At 33.7% G+C, this 20,234-nt stretch overlaps 1 protein-coding gene across 8 annotated transcripts in view; it reads right to left on the reverse strand.

The window, feature by feature from the left end:
- The window catches only part of LOC111052380 (diacylglycerol kinase eta), a 260,041-nt gene that overhangs the window by 90,208 nt on the left and 149,599 nt on the right, over positions 1-20,234 (reverse strand). For 5 of the 8 annotated variants that reach the window (XM_039439900.1, XM_039439902.1, XM_039439901.1 and 2 more), the window contains 2 exons: positions 12,642-12,744; positions 11,607-11,735 (listed from right to left, as the gene is read on the reverse strand). In XM_039439900.1, coding sequence (XP_039295834.1) covers positions 11,607-11,735; positions 12,642-12,744 — 232 coding nt within the window. The remainder of the gene's footprint in view (positions 1-11,606; positions 11,736-12,641; positions 12,745-20,234) is intronic. The other 3 variants (XM_039439906.1, XM_039439907.1, XM_039439904.1) reach the window with 1 other exon arrangement.

Here is a 20,234-nt window from a genome sequence, read left to right on the forward strand (position 1 = left end):
CAGGCGAGCGAAGCGAGCCTGCTGTTCTCATTCCTGAACGATCCAGGCGGTGGTCCAGGGGGCGGAGCCCCCTGGCTAGACGGATATGGCGAGCGAAGCGAGCCTGACGGCTAGTTGAGTATAATATATGCATAAGCACTCATAGGCCAATAAAAAAATTAACAACATTCAAGAGTCAGGCTGTGTCCGGCCTGCAAAAACTGAACTTCAAATTCAGGATGCTAAATCCACTCATAATGTAATGCACAATAACACTTGGTTGGAATACATTCGTAATCATGCCTTTGAAATTTCTTCATGTAAAATTCACTTCAAAAAACCTTTTTGTTCTTAAACCTTAGAACTATGTGATAAACACATATAAAACATAAAATTTGCCCAAAAAATGAGATAAATATTAAATTTTGTTATAAAACTGGGAATTAAAAAATTTTCAATTCTGTTCCTAAGGCAGCTCTGTTGTTTACCGTGTAATGGGGTATTTAAAATATGAATATATTGGGGTTATATTATGTATGGTATTGTGATGGTATTATAAGGTTGTGAGAACAACCCTAGACATTATGGTAACAATTTATAATAGGGGAATCGCTTGGCTTGCGAGAGGTTAAATTGATCTAACTCTATAACTCATGAGAAAGGAACTATATTTTAAAATAATAAACAAAACAGTTATATTTTGGAGAACTAAGTAATCGATTTAATCAAATTGTAACTCAAAATGAAACTGGAAACTTAAATAAAAATAATATTGAGAAAACCTTTTAAACAAACAATAGAATAATTACAGGATTTGCCTTCAATAAAAAGAAGAATAATATATATTAATAAAATTGATAATATTAGCTCACTGAACTCACTGAACCAGGAAAATGGTGTCTCGGAAAAGAAGGGTAGAGCCGGGCCCGATTATCTGCAGTAGATAGCTCCAGGTCCCGTCCTCGTAACCGACTGACTAGAGCCTCTCATTTTTCCATAATTTTACTTGTCATGAATTTTCACCGTCGTCAACAATTTATCTATTCATTGTGAAAATTCATGACAAATAATAACAATTATGTAGTTCTATTACATCCCCGGGTCCCCCTAAACTTCGACCCGAAGTTATCGAAAAAACGGCATCTCTCTAAGTTAATTTTTACACATTTCAATAATATTTCAAAAATTAAAGTCAAAATTACCGCAAGCTAAAATTATTATTATTATTCACAATATTATTCTAATTGGATATTTATATGTAACATAACTTTCAATGAATACCTTAAATCTATGTGAGTGCCAATTCATAAGCTAAATGCAAGTGATATAAATTACATTATAGTGAACTAATTCATAAAAAATCAAACTTAGCCTAACACATCAATCAACTTCAAATCAACAATTCAATACATTCATATCTGAATAAGAATTGAATGGAAAAAATTTCAATTATATTGATGAATAAAATTAAACCTACAAAATCTACGAAAGTAATAAAATTGAATCATAATGCAAAAATTAAACATCAAGTCCGAATAGTATTCGAGTAAGCAAAATAATATTGTGGACCTTGAAAATAAGAATAATAATAATAATTGAAATAGTTTATCTTCTAATCTGGGAAAATATTTGAATCGATAGCATAAAAGAGTAAATGGATACAATAATAGTGAATAAGTAATTATTATTTGCATAGTTTCCTATATCCTAACCCATTATTTTAATGATTTCATTACATACTACTTTACTAAAACACAATATATTCTTAAAGCTCCTGTGGGTAGTCCACAATTGGAGTACGTTTCGGGACTCTCAGTTGATTTGCTTTCTTCTTAATATAATTTTGAAGACATAAATACAAGAATATAACAGTTATCAGTGTTTGCCAGACAATAATAATATAAATGATCAGTTTATTGTTCACCCCTAACAAATCAAAGTTATTTGGCATTTCAACATGATGAAAAATGTCTTCTGAGAATGAGTTATGCTCTTCAAATTTTAAAAAATTCAAGTGCCAATTTTCATTTAAGATTTCCGAAAGGTTTAAGTACTGAGGCAGAGTCTCATGTTTAAAAATTGGGATGCTCAATTTAGATAAATTTGTCCACATGTGAGGAATTAAGTTATTAATAGCTGGAGAAGGATGGGAACGGGAGTCGCAAGGATAAAGAGTGCTTATCAGTTCGTCGCCGTTGTCGTCTTGAAGTTCGCAGTTGCAAGGGATGTGGAGTGATAGGGTTCCTGGACTGTTGCTTGGGACCTCAGTTGTTGAGTTTTTACAGCGAATTGTCGTCTTTTTGCCGGTGTTGTGGAATAGGAAGGTGTCTTCTCGTAGGCGAGTGATTAGGGTTTGATTGTCAGTTGCTTTACAATCAAATTTGCAGACTTCTCGTAGCTCCGATACGTCTGCTTCTGATGTTAGAAGGTGGAGACAAGTGGCTTGGGTGGCGGAGTTCGACATCTTTTTCCTCGGAATCAAGCAGAGGCCTTTCTGCTTGAACTGGCAATCGTCTTCTTCGTCATCTGACAGGATTTGCAGTTTATTTTCTTCTCTAAGTATCAGGTGATGTTGGGAGGTCAAACGGCAGGTATGACCATTCCAATGAAGCGGGATAGATTGCAGGTGGAATAATGAAATAGTTGAATTTTTCTTCTTTATTGGTATTTTGAGGGTAACCAATAGTTCGTTGTCGGATTTTCTGCAGGATGTTAGTTTCAAGTTTCGAATTTTATCGTTGTCTTTTGTTGATATGGTGAAGTTTCTCTTGTTTATTTTCTTTTCGAGTTCTTGAAGTCGATTGTTTAGGTCTTCTTTTGAAATGACGTGATGAGAAAGTTGTTGATTGTAGCATCTCATGTCGATTTCATTGTAGTTGTTAGATAGAGTCATCATATACATGAAAATAGTAGTCCTCAGTTGTGTTTTCAGTACATCGGTTGTAGTATTCCCTTTCTGAAACTTATTCTGTTGGGTGAATGATTCTTGCCAAAGAATAAGGTCATGCTTCATGTTGTTCAATACTTTCTTCACGTTCTCTGCCATGCCGTTCATCTTGCGTGTGTTGTCTATCAATTCGACATGTTCAGCGTGAACGAAGTCTTGAAGATTACTGAGATGAGAAGTGATGTCGGTTTCGGTTTTCACGTATGCGCCCAATTCTTCGTCGGTAGCTACTCCGCAACACCAGTTTAGGACCGCCCCGATCGTATCGATAGAGCGTTCGCGGCGTGGTAGTCGATTTTCGCTCTCAGCTGGAGTGTTGTCGTCATCGCTGCCAATGTAAATGCCGTCTTGTAGTTGTAGAAGTTGCAGCTCCGTTCGATGAATCTGATCAAATACTGCACACTCCGATGAGGAAGGGAAAGGACATGAGTCAATTTTTAAAGGAGTACTCAGAAGGTTCCTCATAACAAATAAAGGATTTGACCTAGGAATACTGAATGTTATTGGAACTGTGGACTCGTAAAATACTACATTGTGAATTTCTTTAAATAGAGCTCCGTGAAAAAGAGAAATTTCTTGAGACAATACCGTACAACATATTTCTACAAATGCTAAGGAACAAAGTATTATGGTATTCATTTTAAAAATATTATATCAGTTAGTACTCTATATTAATCTATCAATGAACAGTTCGTATAAGATATCAATTTTATAAACAATAATTACTAGTAAAATCCCCAAAAACCCTACAAATAGATTATGTAAATGGTCAAATAATAGCTATTTCTTATATTCCAATCGTAATCACTTACTGGAATTGATTATTTCATTAACATCAATACAGATAATATTGTTATTAAAATATACGTTTTCACATAAATAATCTTATAAATAAATAAATTATTATATCAAGAATCATCCGTTTCTGAAAAAGAGAAACATTTTATTACATACGAGTCAAGAAAATAATATTCAAGCATAAATCGTATTTGATGATTTTCAAATAGCATTCATTCATAAACAAAAACGTGAGAACAATTCACATCTTTTAATAATGAATCATCGTTAGAATGTCTAGTAAAATTGTCTATCAGAGCTCAATTATATTTCATTGTTTCATCGAAGTAGAAATCCAATTAATTAATTGATTGATTGAAAACTGCATACTATTGTGATTTGAGAATCATCTCGATATTTAGTCGTGAGAAAATGGATTTGATCGCTTCACAAGTCAATACTGATCTCGCAAACAAAATTCTCTAAAAATTCAGTTGTAAGCATGATATTGTTTTTCAATGATTTGGAAAATAAATAAATTACATGAATGTTTCATCTCGATTTCTTCTCATCAATTGTCTTTTAAATTAATGAAAGGCAAAGATTTAGGATGAGCGAGGTATAATTGCTAGCATAAAGAAAAGTGCTGGAATAAAGAATACAGTTAGACAATAGAACAATAAACACTTAATTGATGGGATCTCGTATGAAATATTTTTTCAATTTATCTACATGAAAAGCTACATTTTTATAAGTACCTCGTAGCGGAAAAAATATCTCATAGACTTCATCTGTTACTTTCTTTACTACTTCATATGGGCCTGAATATTTTTTGACTAATTTCCTAGACTGTCCTTGTCTTACATCAGGATCGTGGACCATAACTAAATCTCCTGGTTCAAAAATGCAATCTGTTCTATTCCTATCGTAATAGTATTTCTGTTTTTCTTGTGCATCTGATAAGATTGATGGTATCTGTTCTCGCACTTCTTTAAGATTTGCTAATCTCGCGTCTAAATGATAAGTGACGTCGTCATTTTCGGGAAAGATTTTCAAATCTAAAGGAGTAGTGGCTTCAAAACCGTGCAATAAGAAAAAAGGTGTATATTTCAAAGAGCATTGTTTCGAAGTATTGTATGCGAATAAAACTTTCGGCAGCATTTGTACCCACAAATTCCTATTATCGGCTACGTAAGCTGTTAGCATCTCTTGAATTGTCCGGTTGGCTCTTTCGGCCAGACCTTGACTTTGGTGGTGACTTGATGATCCTAATATGTGTTTGATTCCAAGCTCAACCATAAGGTCATCGACTTTTTTATTTACAAAATGTGTACCTCTATCGGATCGAATTCTTTTGGAACGCCAAATCGGTATATTAATTTCCATAAGCATTTAGTGGTATTATTTGCGTCGGCGTGTTTACAAGGTTCAGCTAAAATATATCGGGTCGTTAAGTCAACAATCGTTAGAATGTATGAATAGCCCATTGAGCTCTCTAACGGACCGATGTAGTCCATCATGATACTTGAGAAAGGCTTACTATCACACTTGATGGGTGATAAGAAACCTTGAGGCTTCGTAGTAGGGGTTTTTCTCTCTTGGCAATTTTTACATGATCTTACATAATTCGCAATGTTTTCATACATATTTTCCCAATAATATTTCGATGATATTTTCTCATGGGTTTTATAAATGCCGGTATGTCCACCTGTTAAGGAATCATCATGGAATGTTTCAAGGATTTTATTGATAAGAGATCGGGGTACGAGAAGTTTCAATTGATTGGTATGCCCATCAAATTTCTTCAGATAGACAATGTCTTTTTCGATCGTGTATTTTCTCGCCTTTCTAATCGTAGCTGTATCACTATGATTAGGGTTTCGTATTGCATCATATATTTTTCTTATACTCTCATCATTTTTCTGTAAAGTCTTTATGTCTATTTCTTCTATTTCGAATATATTGTAGTTTTCGTCCTTTGTGAGATCAGTTATATCCTTCTCTAGTGGATATCTACTCAGGGCATCAGGTACGTGCATTTGGGCTCCTGGTTTATATTTCAAATCGAACGTGAACTCCGTTAATTTCATAAGTAACTTACTGACTCGAATACTGGGGTTTTTCCAAGTTTTATAGTATTGCAAACTAGCATGATCTGTGTAGATTGTAAACAATCGGCCAATTAAGTATTGTCTGAAATAATTTACACAATACACTATTGATAGAAGTTCAATCTCTCCTACTGCCCAATTTTCTTCATGTTTTGTCAGTTTTCTGGAAACAAAAGCTACTGGATGTAATTTTCCATTGTCATCAGGCTGCGAGATAATGCCCCCTATTCCAACTCGAGAAGCATCTGTGTGTACCACTACCTCCTTATCATTATTAAAATGATGAAGTACGGGTTGTGATAAAAGTTTGCTTTTTATTTCCGAGAATGCGTTCTGCTGATCTTCTTCCCAAGTGATTGGTTTATTCTCGTTATTTTTAGATATCAGATTTGTTAAGGGTCTTGCAATTATAGCGTAGTTTTGAATGAATTTTCGGTAAAATCCACTAAGACCAAGAAATGCTCTGACATCTTTGACAGTTTTGGGTATAGGGTATTTTTCGATAGCTTCCAAGGTTTCGGAAGCGGGTTGTATCCCTTCCTTTGAGACAGTGTGTCCAAGTACTTTAATTTTTCGGTAGAAGAAGTGACATTTAGATGTATTCAATTTTAGTCCTACGTCTTGCAATCTTTTCAAGGTTTTCTCGAGCTGTTGATATTGCTTATCAAATGATTCTCCATAGCTAATGATATCGTCCAAGTAAATCAAAACTCCTCTATACAAATAATCATTGAATACTTGGTTGATTGCTCGTTGGAAAGCATTTGGAGATGTTCTAAGACCAAAAGGTAGTCTTTTGAACGTGTACAGCCCTTTATGAGTTGCAAATGCTACATATTTTCGACAATCTTCGTGTAATGGCTGTTGGAAAAATGCTTGTCTGATATCTAGGGTGGAAAAGTAATCCGAATTGTCAAGAGAATCAAAAATTGTTTGAAGAAGGGGAAGGGGATATCTATCCGGTAATATTTTCTCGTTCAACATTTTATAGTCTACAACCAATCTGAATCCACCGTCTTTTTTAGTAACTAAAAATGCGGGAGAAGCATAATGACTCTGGGTTTCACAAACTATTCCTGCTTTTATCAATAACTCTACTTGTCTGTCTATTTCTGTTCTTTGAGCGATAGGTAATCTGTACGGTGACTTAGCAATGGGTGTGTAATCTGTAAGTTTGAACTTGTATTCGGGTAATTTCGCTTCCTCGAAATCAATTTCGTTTGTTGAAAATAGGTGTTTGTATTTATTGATGAGTCTTTTCGCTTTGGAATTTTGCTCTGGTGTAAGATCTTTATTAATATCTATTTCACAACCCCCTCCATCGAATAGAACAGAGTCTACTAATGAAACAGATTCGTCGTAATTACAAACTTCTCCTTCAATTTCACCAATAATAGTTTCATGCAACAATCTTATATCTTGCCTTCCTAGATTCAAAATTCTAATTTCACTCATGTTTGTTTCAAAATCATCCTCATTCCAAAGCACATGCAATTTTTTATTATGTAATAACGATTCATTTGGAGTAAAATGGGATACTTTGAGCAATTTTTGTGTTAGATTGACTTTGACATTCACGTCTTTTTGAGCGGGGATTATTGTTTCAAGAGCACATTTGACGAAATTTACGGGATTGGGTATGCAGACTTCTTTTGTAATATTTGTTTCAGAATCGTTGTGTAATCTATTTAATGTACAAATCCACTCTTTATCCATGTCTAATTCGACTATTTTACCATTATCGGTCATTGAAATGATGTTATTCTCATAATCTAATTTCATTTTATATTTTGAGAAGAAGGAATTTCCAACAATAATATCGGCCTGTAAGTCTTCAGAAATTACTAAATTTACTTCGAATTTCCTGTCATGTATTTGAATTTCACTCGAGATCATTCCTGTGATCGGCATTAATGAACCATTAGCTACCGATAAAGCAATACTACTATTTTTCAAATGTTTTAGATCATCGCTACTTAAAAGATTTTTTTGAACTATGTTTACGTTCGTACCGGTGTCAATGGTAATTGATACATCTTTTCCTTTGAATTTTCCATTAATAGTAAGTACTGGGACTTGAATTCTTCTCTCTTTAGTCAATGATCCATTCATTCCAAGTTCGTGCTGAGCATGCATTTCGGAAGACAATAGCTGTTTGAAGTTGGTTTCACTTTCTATTTCGTTAGAGCAATTAATTTCACTTTCATTTGAGTATAACTGATTATTATTGGCATTGAGAAAAAACTGCCTGACAAATTCTATCGCTTTGGATTGTTCATCTTTCATTGATACAGAAGATATTATATTACATGTGATTTCTTCTTTATCAATTGAATTTGGAGAATAATTATCAAATGGAAATTCAGCGCTTTGTTTTTCAAATCCGGATCCCAAGTTCATATCCGATTCGTCTAGGCTCGGGATCCTGTATTCGAGTTTTTTGATAAGAAAAAACAATCGTCTTTCCAGTGATTATTCCTCTTACAGTATGTACAGAATCTAGTCCTATTAGGTTGATTGGTGTCCTGTAATTGACTGATGTTGATTGTGTGTAATTATTGTTTGTATAAGGTTGTCTTTGGAAATTGTTCTGATTTGTTTTGTGTGGGAAGACGTTTCCGCTCCTATTTCCAAACTGTCTATTAGGATTAGGATTATGTGATTGTGTGTTTCTGTCGCGATCATTGTAATTATTATTGTTTGAATAAGGTTGTCTTTGGAAGTTGTTCTGATTTGTTTCGTGTGGGGAAAAGTTTCCGCTCCTATTTCCAAACTGTCTATTAGGATTGGGATTTTGTGATTGACCTACATTTCTACTCAAATTTTTCACCACAATACTCAGATCGTTCAATTTCTTCTCTAAAGTATCTACTACATTTATTTTTTGGACAGGCTGTTCGATTGAAGCATTATGCATTCCTAACTTTTTGTCTAGAAGGAAGCGAGATCTTTCATATTTGGCGAGATTTTTCTCTAAATCTTCAACTGATGCATTGTCCATGAAAGCAACATGTTGCAATGCTCCTACGTCTAAGCCTCTCAAAACATATCCTACTATTCTTTTCTCTGACATTTGAGGCTCAAGAATGTGACAAAGTTTTAATATATCTGCTGTGTATTCTGTGTATGTTTCTGTTGTTAATTTGTTTCTGTTTTCGAGTTTTTGTCTGGTTGTCTCTTCATGAACAGGGTCTACAAGTTTACTTTTTAAGTGGCCTACTGCATCAAGAAATGTCGCGTTTTCATTTTTATCCGAAAATATGTCGAAAATTGCCAATGCTGTTTTCTTGAGGTAGAGGGGTAAATACAAGATTTTATCATCCTCATCCCACTTATTTATTTTTGCTGCCCTATTGAAGGTTTTCAACCACTCGTTGAAGTCTTCACTCTTTGTACCCCCATAGCTTTCGGGTTTCGCAAAGGGTCTTTTATCATTCCCTGCCATATTATTTTCTGGAATTAGGATATTTGCTAAGTTATCGGGAGCTACTGTGTCGTAGATGTGTTCTTGATTTCTGCCTAGCTTGCCTACTATTCGCTCGTAATCGGCTAACATAGGGAAGATAATACGATCGCGTTGAGACAGGGACCCTAACTTAAGTAATCGACTTAGAGCATCTCTAGCTCCTGAATCGTGGTCCACATAAATACAAACTTTTTTTGCCAAGTCAACAGCGAATCTCAAGTATTCAATATTAACAGATTGAGGGATGTGAATACCTAACTGTTTGCCTAGCTCTAATAATTCTGATTTATCCAGAGATTTTACTTTTAAATCAATAGGTAAACGTAATAATGAAACCTCGAATTCACTAGGTGATTGTTCAGAGTCACTAGAACTAGAGCTACTCATCTCAATATAACAATAATAACAATTATCATATTTACCCTGTACGTTGAGAGAATAGAGGACATAATTATACGAGATCAAACACAGAATATAATAATTATGATAATGACCTGAAATGAAAATGTCAATAGATAATTTGAAGGCTAATCTTGTCAATTAATAAACTCTTTCTCATGAGAACGACGCCCAACACCATGTAATGGGGTATTTAAATATGAATATATTGGGGTTATATTATGTATGGTATTGTGATGGTATTATAAGGTTGTGAGAACAACCCTAGACATTATGGTAACAATTTATAATAGGGGAATCGCTTGGCTTGCGAGAGGTTAAATTGATCTAACTCTATAACTCATGAGAAAGGAACTATATTTTAAAATAATAAACAAAACAGTTATATTTTGGAGAACTAAGTAATCGATTTAATCAAATTGTAACTCAAAATGAAACTGGAAACTTAAATAAAAATAATATTGAGAAAACTTTTTAAACAAACAATAGAATAATTACAGGATTTGCCTTCAATAAAAAGAAGAATAATATATATTAATAAAATTGATAATATTAGCTCACTGAACTCACTGAACCAGGAAAATGGTGTCTCGGAAAAGAAGGGTAGAGCCGGGCCCGATTATCTGCAGTAGATAGCTCCAGGTCCCGTCCTCGTAACCGACTGACTAGAGCCTCTCATTTTTCCATAATTTTACTTGTCATGAATTTTCACCGTCGTCAACAATTTATCTATTCATTGTGAAAATTCATGACAAATAATAACAATTATGTAGTTCTATTACAACCGCAATACAAGAATACCTTGAATACCTTATTGAATACCTTGATTGAGTAAGGTATTAAGGCAATTGAGTATTGCCTGCTGAAGATAGGGTCCAGTGGCCTGAAACGCGTCCAGACTCAACAAGTGAGTTGTAGGAGTACTATTATAAAAGTGAACCATAGAGTTTAGTAATTCACCAATAGTTCGAGTTAGGATGAAAACCTCGAAGGAGAACATTGTCTTATTTTGCATTACTTGTGTTCCACCTAGTATAGTAGCTTGAAACAAGCTACTATACTTGGTTCACTCTAGAATATTATATAGTTTTTTTTGAAAGAAAAAACAGAAGAAATTTCAAAAAACAATTATTGGAATGAGTAGTCACTTTGTGGGCTAAATCAAGATTGTTTGTGTTTTCGTCCATGCTCATAACCTAATTGTTCGTTCTAATTCATAACCTTAGGAACTGAGAGCTATCTATTTCAATTAACTAATAAGAATCAAATCAACTCAAATTAAACCTATATAATTAGTACGTATAAATTTCCGATAATACCCAAAATAAAATCACAAAACTCAATACAATCAAAAACTTTAAGCTTGCTGAAATCTAGACAAGAACATGAAGAAATCTCCAACCATGAAATGTATTTCTATTTCACATTGTAGCTACTGTAATTGAACCTTCACCACGATCTGCCAATAGAAAAAGCAATTTTTTATGTGATACCATAGAGAAACAATAGCGTAAGTAGATATCCCATGGTATAGGGAGTTTATGTCGCAACTTTTACTGTTATCTCAAGCCGATTACTGTCGATTATTGTTGATTTTTACTGTTTTGACCGGTAAGAGTGTATGAACGGCACAATATGAGAGACTACCAGCGTCATAAAGCTTCACGGGAAAGAACTACGTGGGCTATCGGCTTGAGATAACAGTAAAAGTTGCGACATAAACGCCCTATGCCATGGGATATCTACTTATGCTATTAGTAGACATAAGTCTATGACTTGTGCATGAGTTATGAGGTATGAATGATGGAATAATTGAATGAAAATTGAACCCATGACCGGTGTAGCCTATCAATAGCAGACTGATATGAATGATTTGATAAACCATGGATTGAATTTAATTGTTGGAAAGACCAACCAACGTTCTCACCGATTTCATCCAAATGCGATTTCCAAGAGCGTTCATACAATTTGATTATTCTCACAATTTCGAAGTTTGAAAAGGCGCGAACAATTTTTTTAAAAAGGTTTCCTTCATCTTCAGTTGTGGTCTGGATGGCTAACAGATAATAATGCTTTAATTGGGATTTGATTTTACTGCTCAATTTCAACAAAATAATTGATTTTACTAATAATAAACAAACTCATAAGAATAACAAATAAATAGGATAACAAATTAAGAACTAATCAATTTTGAAAAGGGAGGATTTGGACAAAAATTATAAGTGATCATCAAATACAAAAAACTACAAATTTAGAGCTTGGTTTAAAAGTTGAGTTGACAAGAAGGTTAGACAATTTGAAGATAATAGCAACAATCTGTTGAAAATAGTTAAAATAAAATTGAAATTTTGAAATTCACCAATACAGAATAATATAGTTCCGTGAGTATATAATAAAGTACAATAATTTCTAGGTTTTAAGATACATAGAACTATTTACAGATAGTATTATAGTAAGGTATTTATTTTAATATAACTCGTACCTTACAAAATAGGTACAACTATAATGCCAAAAAATGTCGACTGAGATATCGTCGTATGTGAAATATTAGTAAAAACTTGAAGTTTTCAATAGAGTGAGAACCGTTAACTCGATTTCAATTTCACAGAAACTCGAAATAACATAAAAACAAAATAATCTATTATAGCACTAGTGAAAGGGCTCTCACTAACTCTCAACAACTATGACTTGTTCTGAATTGTTGAAATAGTTTAAAAAAATTATCTATGAATGCTATAACTGAAACTCCTGTATTATTAGGATTACAAGAAATGCTTTGTAAAATTTAATTTTTTGAATTTCGTAATGAATTCGGACCAACCAGAAATGTGTTGAAATAATATATTACAAACAAATTTCTTTATGAATTCTATTTTATTGAAGACCCCTGTATACATCCTGTATCTATCGATTACATAAAATATTTTGTGAAATTTATGATCTGTCATGCATTGAAACTTACCAGAAAGAGCATCTCCACAGATATTGCAATAAATTGGTCTGGCATGAGAGGTGGAGTTCCAACTGTGTTGGCCTGATAGGAGGTTATGGATATCTGTCGACACCTGGAACAAAAAAATAGAATGAATTGATTAAAATTTGTAATTAATTATTGTCAATAAATTAATTAAATTTGAAAATATAATATGATGGAGTAGCCATTCTACCATATAACCGTATATCAATATCTAATCTATAAAATCATTGTATCATAACTTTTGATTTTAATCATTATAATATGATTACAATGCCACAATCCACCTCATTATTTATTTTATTTATTCCATTGGCATTACAGATCATAATTATAATAAATATAATATGATTGGGAGAAGACAACAGGCATAGCCCAAAACTGTCTTCTCCCAAATTTTTACAAATAAAAGTTTCAAAAAGAATAAGGTTAAGATTTCACTTTCACTTCAAAAAGTCCAATTTCCACTTCAAAACTAATGACTAAACTAAAAATTTTGAATTTTGATATTTAAAAACTGATTAAAAACAAAAATATTTCACTCAAATCTCTACAAATTGAAATTTTTGAGTAATTTTGCAAAATTTTGAGCCAGAAAAGAAACACAAACACTTCACTTAGCGAGACCTTGCTTGGTGATCAAAAGTTTCCGGCTTGGAGTTTTTTTTTTAGATTGAGAAATCTTCCCTAGAAAACACTGGAGTGATTTGCTCTGAAAGACTGGAACATAGATGACATATCATCAATTCCAATACTGGTATGTTAATTAGTACATGTAAATCTGTAATTGTACTTGTTAACTTGGTCGTGATTTCCTACAGTAAAATTCACTCTATAGTCAGTGGAAATTATGATATCAATAATGATCGATTCTCTCTCAAATATATTCTATTTATCAAGAAAATAATAATCTAGATGATAATTATATATTTCGGGACTGAGTTGGCAAATGAATAAAATTCAGGGAAGGAACAGTTTTGTGCAGTGAAACCAATGTCAATCAGGTGCTGACTCGATATAACATGAATCTCACTATACGAGTACGATCTAATGAGTTTGAGAGAAGTAGAATTATCATTATTATTGTTATAATAATAATAATAATAATAATAATAATACGGTAATTATTATTATGTGTGTTTTGTCTCCATTTTAATGGATATGAAGGTGGCATTGGCTATTAAGCAAAACGACACCTTTTTCTATTTAGGAATATTCAAAAAACTTCTAACAATTGATGTTGTGCACAGTATGATTGTATTATTATTATTGTTAACGTATGGCTTTGAATGTTGGGGAGACCCAAAGGGTAGTTCCACCTCGCCGTATATAGTCCAAAGTTCCCTAATGGGAAACCGGACACTAAGGTTAAAGTGAGCACAATACTTTAAATTTACACTTTTCACTTCGAAATGAAGTTCTTTTTAATGTTAAAAAGTCTAAAACACCGAAACAAAACACAAAACCACTAAGACGAATTCAGAAAATATTGAATTTAGAGCAGAAAATTTGATATCACCTTAAAATTTTTCCATGGCAACTAGAGGAGGATTAGAAGTGGAATTAATTGGAATCAAGAAGGAAGAAGAAAAAATAGAGGAAAGAATTGAGGATAATAGGGTAAAATGATGAGGATGAAGAAGTTGACGTGGATTGAATCAGTTATAGAAAGAAAGGAGAAGAGAAAGCAGAAGAAAAAGGATATAAGGGAAAAGAATTAGGGACAAAAAGAGCAATGAAAGAAAAAATGATGAGTGTTGAGGAGTTGAAGAGGAGTGAATTAATTATAGAAAGAAAGGAGAAGACAAATAAGGAGAGGAGGGAGTAGGAGAAAGAAGAAAGAAGGGAGAAGAGTAAACATAAATTAATCACGGCAAGAACAACGAACGAAAAGAAAATTGCAAAGCTTGAGAGATATGGAGGATGAGGAAATCACACAACAGGTTGAGCTACAAGAAGAAGAATGGGAAGGGGAAGACGATGAAGAGGAAGAGGAAGAAGAAGAAGAAGAAGAAGAAGAAGAAGAAGAAGAAGAAGAAGAAGAAGAAGAAGTAGAAGTAGAGGAAGTGGATGAGAAATAAATAAAAGGTCCCGACCCTCGAAGTGAAGAGCTGGAGAGAATACTTAGCGAAGGCTATAAACAAATGTCAAGAGCTTTTAAAGCAGCTAAGTTCAGGGTTGGCTTCTTCCTTGAATCAGGCCACGTATCACATCCCTTCAGTCAGATTCCCTTCAAAATGTCAGCATTGGTTGAATTGGAAGTTATCTACGTAATCTACAAGGAATGATGACAGTTCAACACCAACGTTTGCAACCCAACCGATGCTCACACTTCAAAATGAATTTCACTATAGCAAAATCCATGAACCATAAAAACACACACACACACACACACACACACACACACACATATACCACCTCTCAAACAACCTTAATACCCTTTCTAATCTGAGACATTCTCACTTTTTCGACCCCTAGCTCCTCCTTAATTCAATTACACCACTTGAGATCATACACACGTGTAACTTATCCTGGAATCAACAGTTGCCTGACAATTTTGAGATCCAAGAGATTGGTGGATTCCAGAGTTGAGAGGCCTGGATTCACTCGCTTGAATCCTCATGGAATTTTCTAGCTTCTTGTCCAATTTGTGGTCATATATAGTACATGATTAGCCTTAAATTAGGATTATATGACGATTGTTCTACAAGGAGAATTCTAACCTAAGTTAAAATGTTGAAATATTTTGAGACTTTGTAACATGGTAATGCTCTTCGAGATATTTCAAGGTTGAGGTGCCTACATTTATACATAGATGAAGGGTTTGAGACATGGAAATACTCCCCAAAGTGAATTCCGTCAAAATTAGCTTTTTTAGATGTAGGTCTAATATTACTGTTACACTTATGTGTCATTAATGCTCGTACTGGAATTTGTCTTGAAGCCTTTCTATGTTTGTATCGAATACATAGATAAATAAAGAAATAAATAGATATTACCTTAATTCGGGAGGAAAATAGTACAAGGCCTTATTATTTCTCTTCCTATATTCAAATATTTTTACTTTCCTTGTCCTATTACCATAGGTAAGGAAAGTAATGCTTTCCGAAAAAAATTAAGGTACCCCAATTTCTATACGTTTCAAGGTCCCCTGAGTCCAAAAAAGTGGTTTTTGGGTATTGGTCTGTATGTGTGTGTGTGTGTGTGTGTGTGTGTGTGTGTGTGTGTGTGTGTGTGTGTGTGTGTATGAGTGTCTGTGTACACGATATCTCATCTCCCAATTAACGGAATGACTTGAAATTTGGAACTTGAGGTCCTTACAATATAAGCATCCGACACGAACAATTTCGATCGAATTTAATTAAAGATGGCGGCTAAAATGGCAAAAATGTTGTCAAAAACGGGTTTTTTGCGATTTTCTCGAAAAAGGCTCCAACGATTTTGATCAAATTCATACCTAAATCAGTCATTGATAAGCTCTATCAACTGCCATAAGTCCCATATCTGTAAAAATTTCAGGAGCTGTATGCAAAATTTGATTTTAGATTCCCAATTATCATGCTTCAGATACAATTTAAACAAAAAAATTCAAGTGGAAAAGATTGAGCATGGAAATCTCTACAATTAAATGTTCAGTAACATTCTCACCTAAAATTGAAAATAAGCTCGAAATTCGAGAAAATGTGATTATTTCAATTGCAAACTGTTGACAACTGTTGATTCCATTAAATCAAAGACCTTAAAGAGATATTATATATTATTTATTTGTAATACTATAGATCACAAAGATTGGTGGCATTGGTATGTAATAATTTTATGGGTTGCCCCCTCAATGGCGGATTTCAATTCCAAGTACGACACTAGCGCTGCATGTGAGTTTATGCATCTTTCAGGTCTTTGCATTAAATCATTCACTATGAAGAGATAGCAGACGTCGTGTGTTCCCAGCGTTATTGTCCTGTCACCAGCTGGCTAGGAGTGGCCGTAGTCGAGTGGATCAGATGCTGGCTTGATGATTCAGAGGCCCGGGTTCAAATCCCGGCCCGGGCAAGATATTTATCTAGGGCCACTCCCGTGTTTCGGATGGACACGTTAAGCCGTCGGTCCCGGCTGCCTAAAAAGCAGTCGTTAGGTCATGTCAGAGGCCCTGAAATTGATCAGTTGCGACCTGAAAACTCTGACACCAGACCTGAGCCAGCCAGGTCACTCGATATTATTATTATTACCAGCTGGCTCAGATCTTTGAATAGTAGTAGACTTGAGATGCGCGGGAACACTAGCGTCAGATGATCAATTTTCATAACGGCAAGGAAAGTTGTGTGAGTGCGCCACACCAGATTTCTTTATTATTCAACAAATGTACAGATACATTGAATGACGTCATAAGGTGCGTACAGATATACGCGCCGCGACCATGAGCAATTCACTTTTAATCAGCCGATTATATCTGTATTTTTACAGATACGGTAAGATACAGATATAAAAAGCTTGGCATCAGCTGATTAAAAGTAAATTGCTCATGTTCGCGGCGCGTATATCTGTACGCACCTTAATATAATAAAATAACAAAACACACAAAAACAGTCAATAAGAAATTAATCACAATCAAATCTGTAAAAATTCTTCTAATGAATATAAGGAAAATCCTATCAGATATTTTTTCAGCTTAGCTCTAAAAATCGACTTTCAAAGATCAACTTTAATGTTATCAAAGTTATCAACAATGTTGGTCATTTTATAACAAATCGGAAGGGGAGTTACTCAAGGTTAACCTTATGTTTTCTTGTATCACAATCATTTCGATAGTATTATCGTTAATGATATGAGGTATTTGTTAAAATCTATAATATTATAATGAAAAGAATTGGCTTATACACGAACGGGATGTATAGATGGAAAAATATCTCAATTGTTTTCTCAGACCCGAGAAACACACAATAGCTTCTGAACTATTCAACGTAGAACTATTCAGAACTCATTGAATGAGCATCCAAGTCTTTCACGAAAATTTAATCGAATACGAATACACGTTGTAAGTTGTATGTGACGTCAGAAGTAAACAAATTAATTTGTTGCAATCTGTAGCATTCTCCGACAAGCATATTTGATGTCAAATTTCAATATTTGGGTGAATTTTCAGTATTGTATCAATAATATAAAAAGGAAAAAAATTGCTTATACATGTACGGGATAGGAAATTCACGAATGACGCATCATCACGTCTGAACTACTGGACTGTTTAACTTGAAGCTTTGCATTAAGATTCTTTATTTACCGAGGATATTCAAATCAAATCAATTTATTTTCCATTTTTTACAGAATATACAGAACATGAAATTACCATAGTTACGGAAATAATATCACAAGATAACTACAAAATCACAATTCAATCATACCATAAAGAATATTACAAAAAATCATTATTATGGAAAATAATCCCAAAGGTTACAAAAACCTGTTTGGGCAGAAAAAAGGAAGTGTTATAAGGAAGTGATATTTTTAGTTTCGTGGCATAAGAAGATTGTATTTTACAACACAATATTTTCCCCAGTGCAAAGCACGGGTTACCTGCTAGTAAAAAATAAAGAAAGCTTCAGTGTTGAATACATGATTTGATATAATTGAATGAGCGAAGCGAATTTTATGCTTTAAGTCAATCGGCGTTTGTCTGTTTGTTTGTTTGTTTGTACCGATTATGACAGTTACAGACCGTTATGGACCGATTTGGATAATATTTGGTAAACAAGTACTTTGAAACAAGGCGCAGAAACGTATATATTTGAAGTTTTTAAATTCATCCCCGTTTCAAGATGGCGGCCCTTTATTTGGAAAATTTACCCTAAAACTCAACCTAACTTTTCAATACTTTATCGGATCAGGTTCAAATTGGGTTCATTTTCATTATTCTCAGCGCTTCAAAGCGGTATTATTTCATGTATCATACATATGTTCAACATTTTTTAACTTTTGAAATTCGATTTTGATCAAACGATTTTGATCAAATTCATACCTAAAATAGTCATTGATAAGCTCTATCAACTGCCACAAGTCTCATATATGTAAAAATTCCAGGAGCTCCGCCCCAACTATGCAAAGTTTGATTTTAGATTCCCAATTCAGATACAATTTAAACAAAAAATTCGAAAAGGAAAAGATTGAGCATGAAAATCTCTACAATTAATGTTCAGTAACATTTTCACCTAAAATTGAAAATAAGCTCGAAATTCGAGAAAATGTGATTATTCAATTGCAAACTTTTGATTCTATTAAATCATTCACTATGAAGAGATAGCAGACCTCGTGTGTCTCCAGCGTAGATAATCCTGTCACCAGCTGGCTTGGATCTTTGAATAGTAGACTTGAGATGCGCGGGAACACTAACGTCAGGTGATAAATAATTTTCATAACGGCAAGGGAAGTTGTGTGAGTGCGCCACACCAGATTTTATTTATCTTTTCAACCGTGCTTCCGAGCTCAAAAGTATAGAGAACCTTTATTCTTCCGCGCTCCAAGGTGATCTTATTATTTTCATATAATATCAGATGTTAAAATTTCAAAAAATTAGAACAGATAATTCCGCCCCACAAGTCCCATATTTCAAGTTTCAGATTTTCTATCTCTTTAACCGTGCATCCTAGCTCAAAAGTGTAAAGAACCTCTATTTCTCAGCGTCCTCCACCGATCCTATTGCATTTATACAATATCATCATACTCTAAATCCAAAGTAGTGATGTTAGTGAGTGTAGCGAGTTCCACTGTTCTTCGAACTACTAGTAATTAAGTGTTAATGAAGAATTCAAAAGAAATTTCGACAGTTTGCTGTGAATCTAACTGCATGGTGTCTGGTGTCTATCTCCTGCATAGAAGTGGTGCAGCATCTTGTCAAAATTTCAACTATAGTGAGGTCCATGTTATAATGGTTATAGTTGTTATAGTTGTACAATTGACAATACTGTTGCTGTCCTTTTCTATCATACAACAAAACACATAGCGGTATCTCTCTCTATCTTTGCAATGTTGTCAGTTTGCCAGAAATTCTTTAGACAGTGACTGTACAAAAGTAAACAATTCATTATCAGTCGCCATTTTTTCTTCATTCTGTCGAAATACTTGAGTAAACAAGTCGTATAATTGATTTAAAATGTATTTTTGAAACAATTAAATAATTTTTAGACATTATCGTATAAGAAACACAAATTAAAATACCTGAAATGACATTTTAAAAGTTGATAACTAACCATCCTAGACTTCATCCATGCTTCAGTTAGCCTACCCGTATAGGTTAGACCTTCTCGTACCGGTATAAATAATATTAAAAGGTTATTTCAGAATTATTTACATTGAAATTACTTATTTTGAATAGGATTTATATTTTTCTATTATTATAAAAAGAAATTGGAATAGGATACCTACCACATAACTAAATTTCTGTTGTTTTGAAATTCAGATTGTTGTATCACAGCTTTTTAAATTAGCCGCCATTTCAGGTTTGTATAAAAAATCTGATCTTAGTTATAAAAGCAAATTTTCGAATCAAATTATGAAAACAAATTTCCTTGATTAATTTGACATTAAATTGAT

Source organism: Nilaparvata lugens, chromosome 13 (assembly GCF_014356525.2).
Source record: "Nilaparvata lugens isolate BPH chromosome 13, ASM1435652v1, whole genome shotgun sequence".
Taxonomy (NCBI): domain Eukaryota; kingdom Metazoa; phylum Arthropoda; class Insecta; order Hemiptera; family Delphacidae; genus Nilaparvata; species Nilaparvata lugens.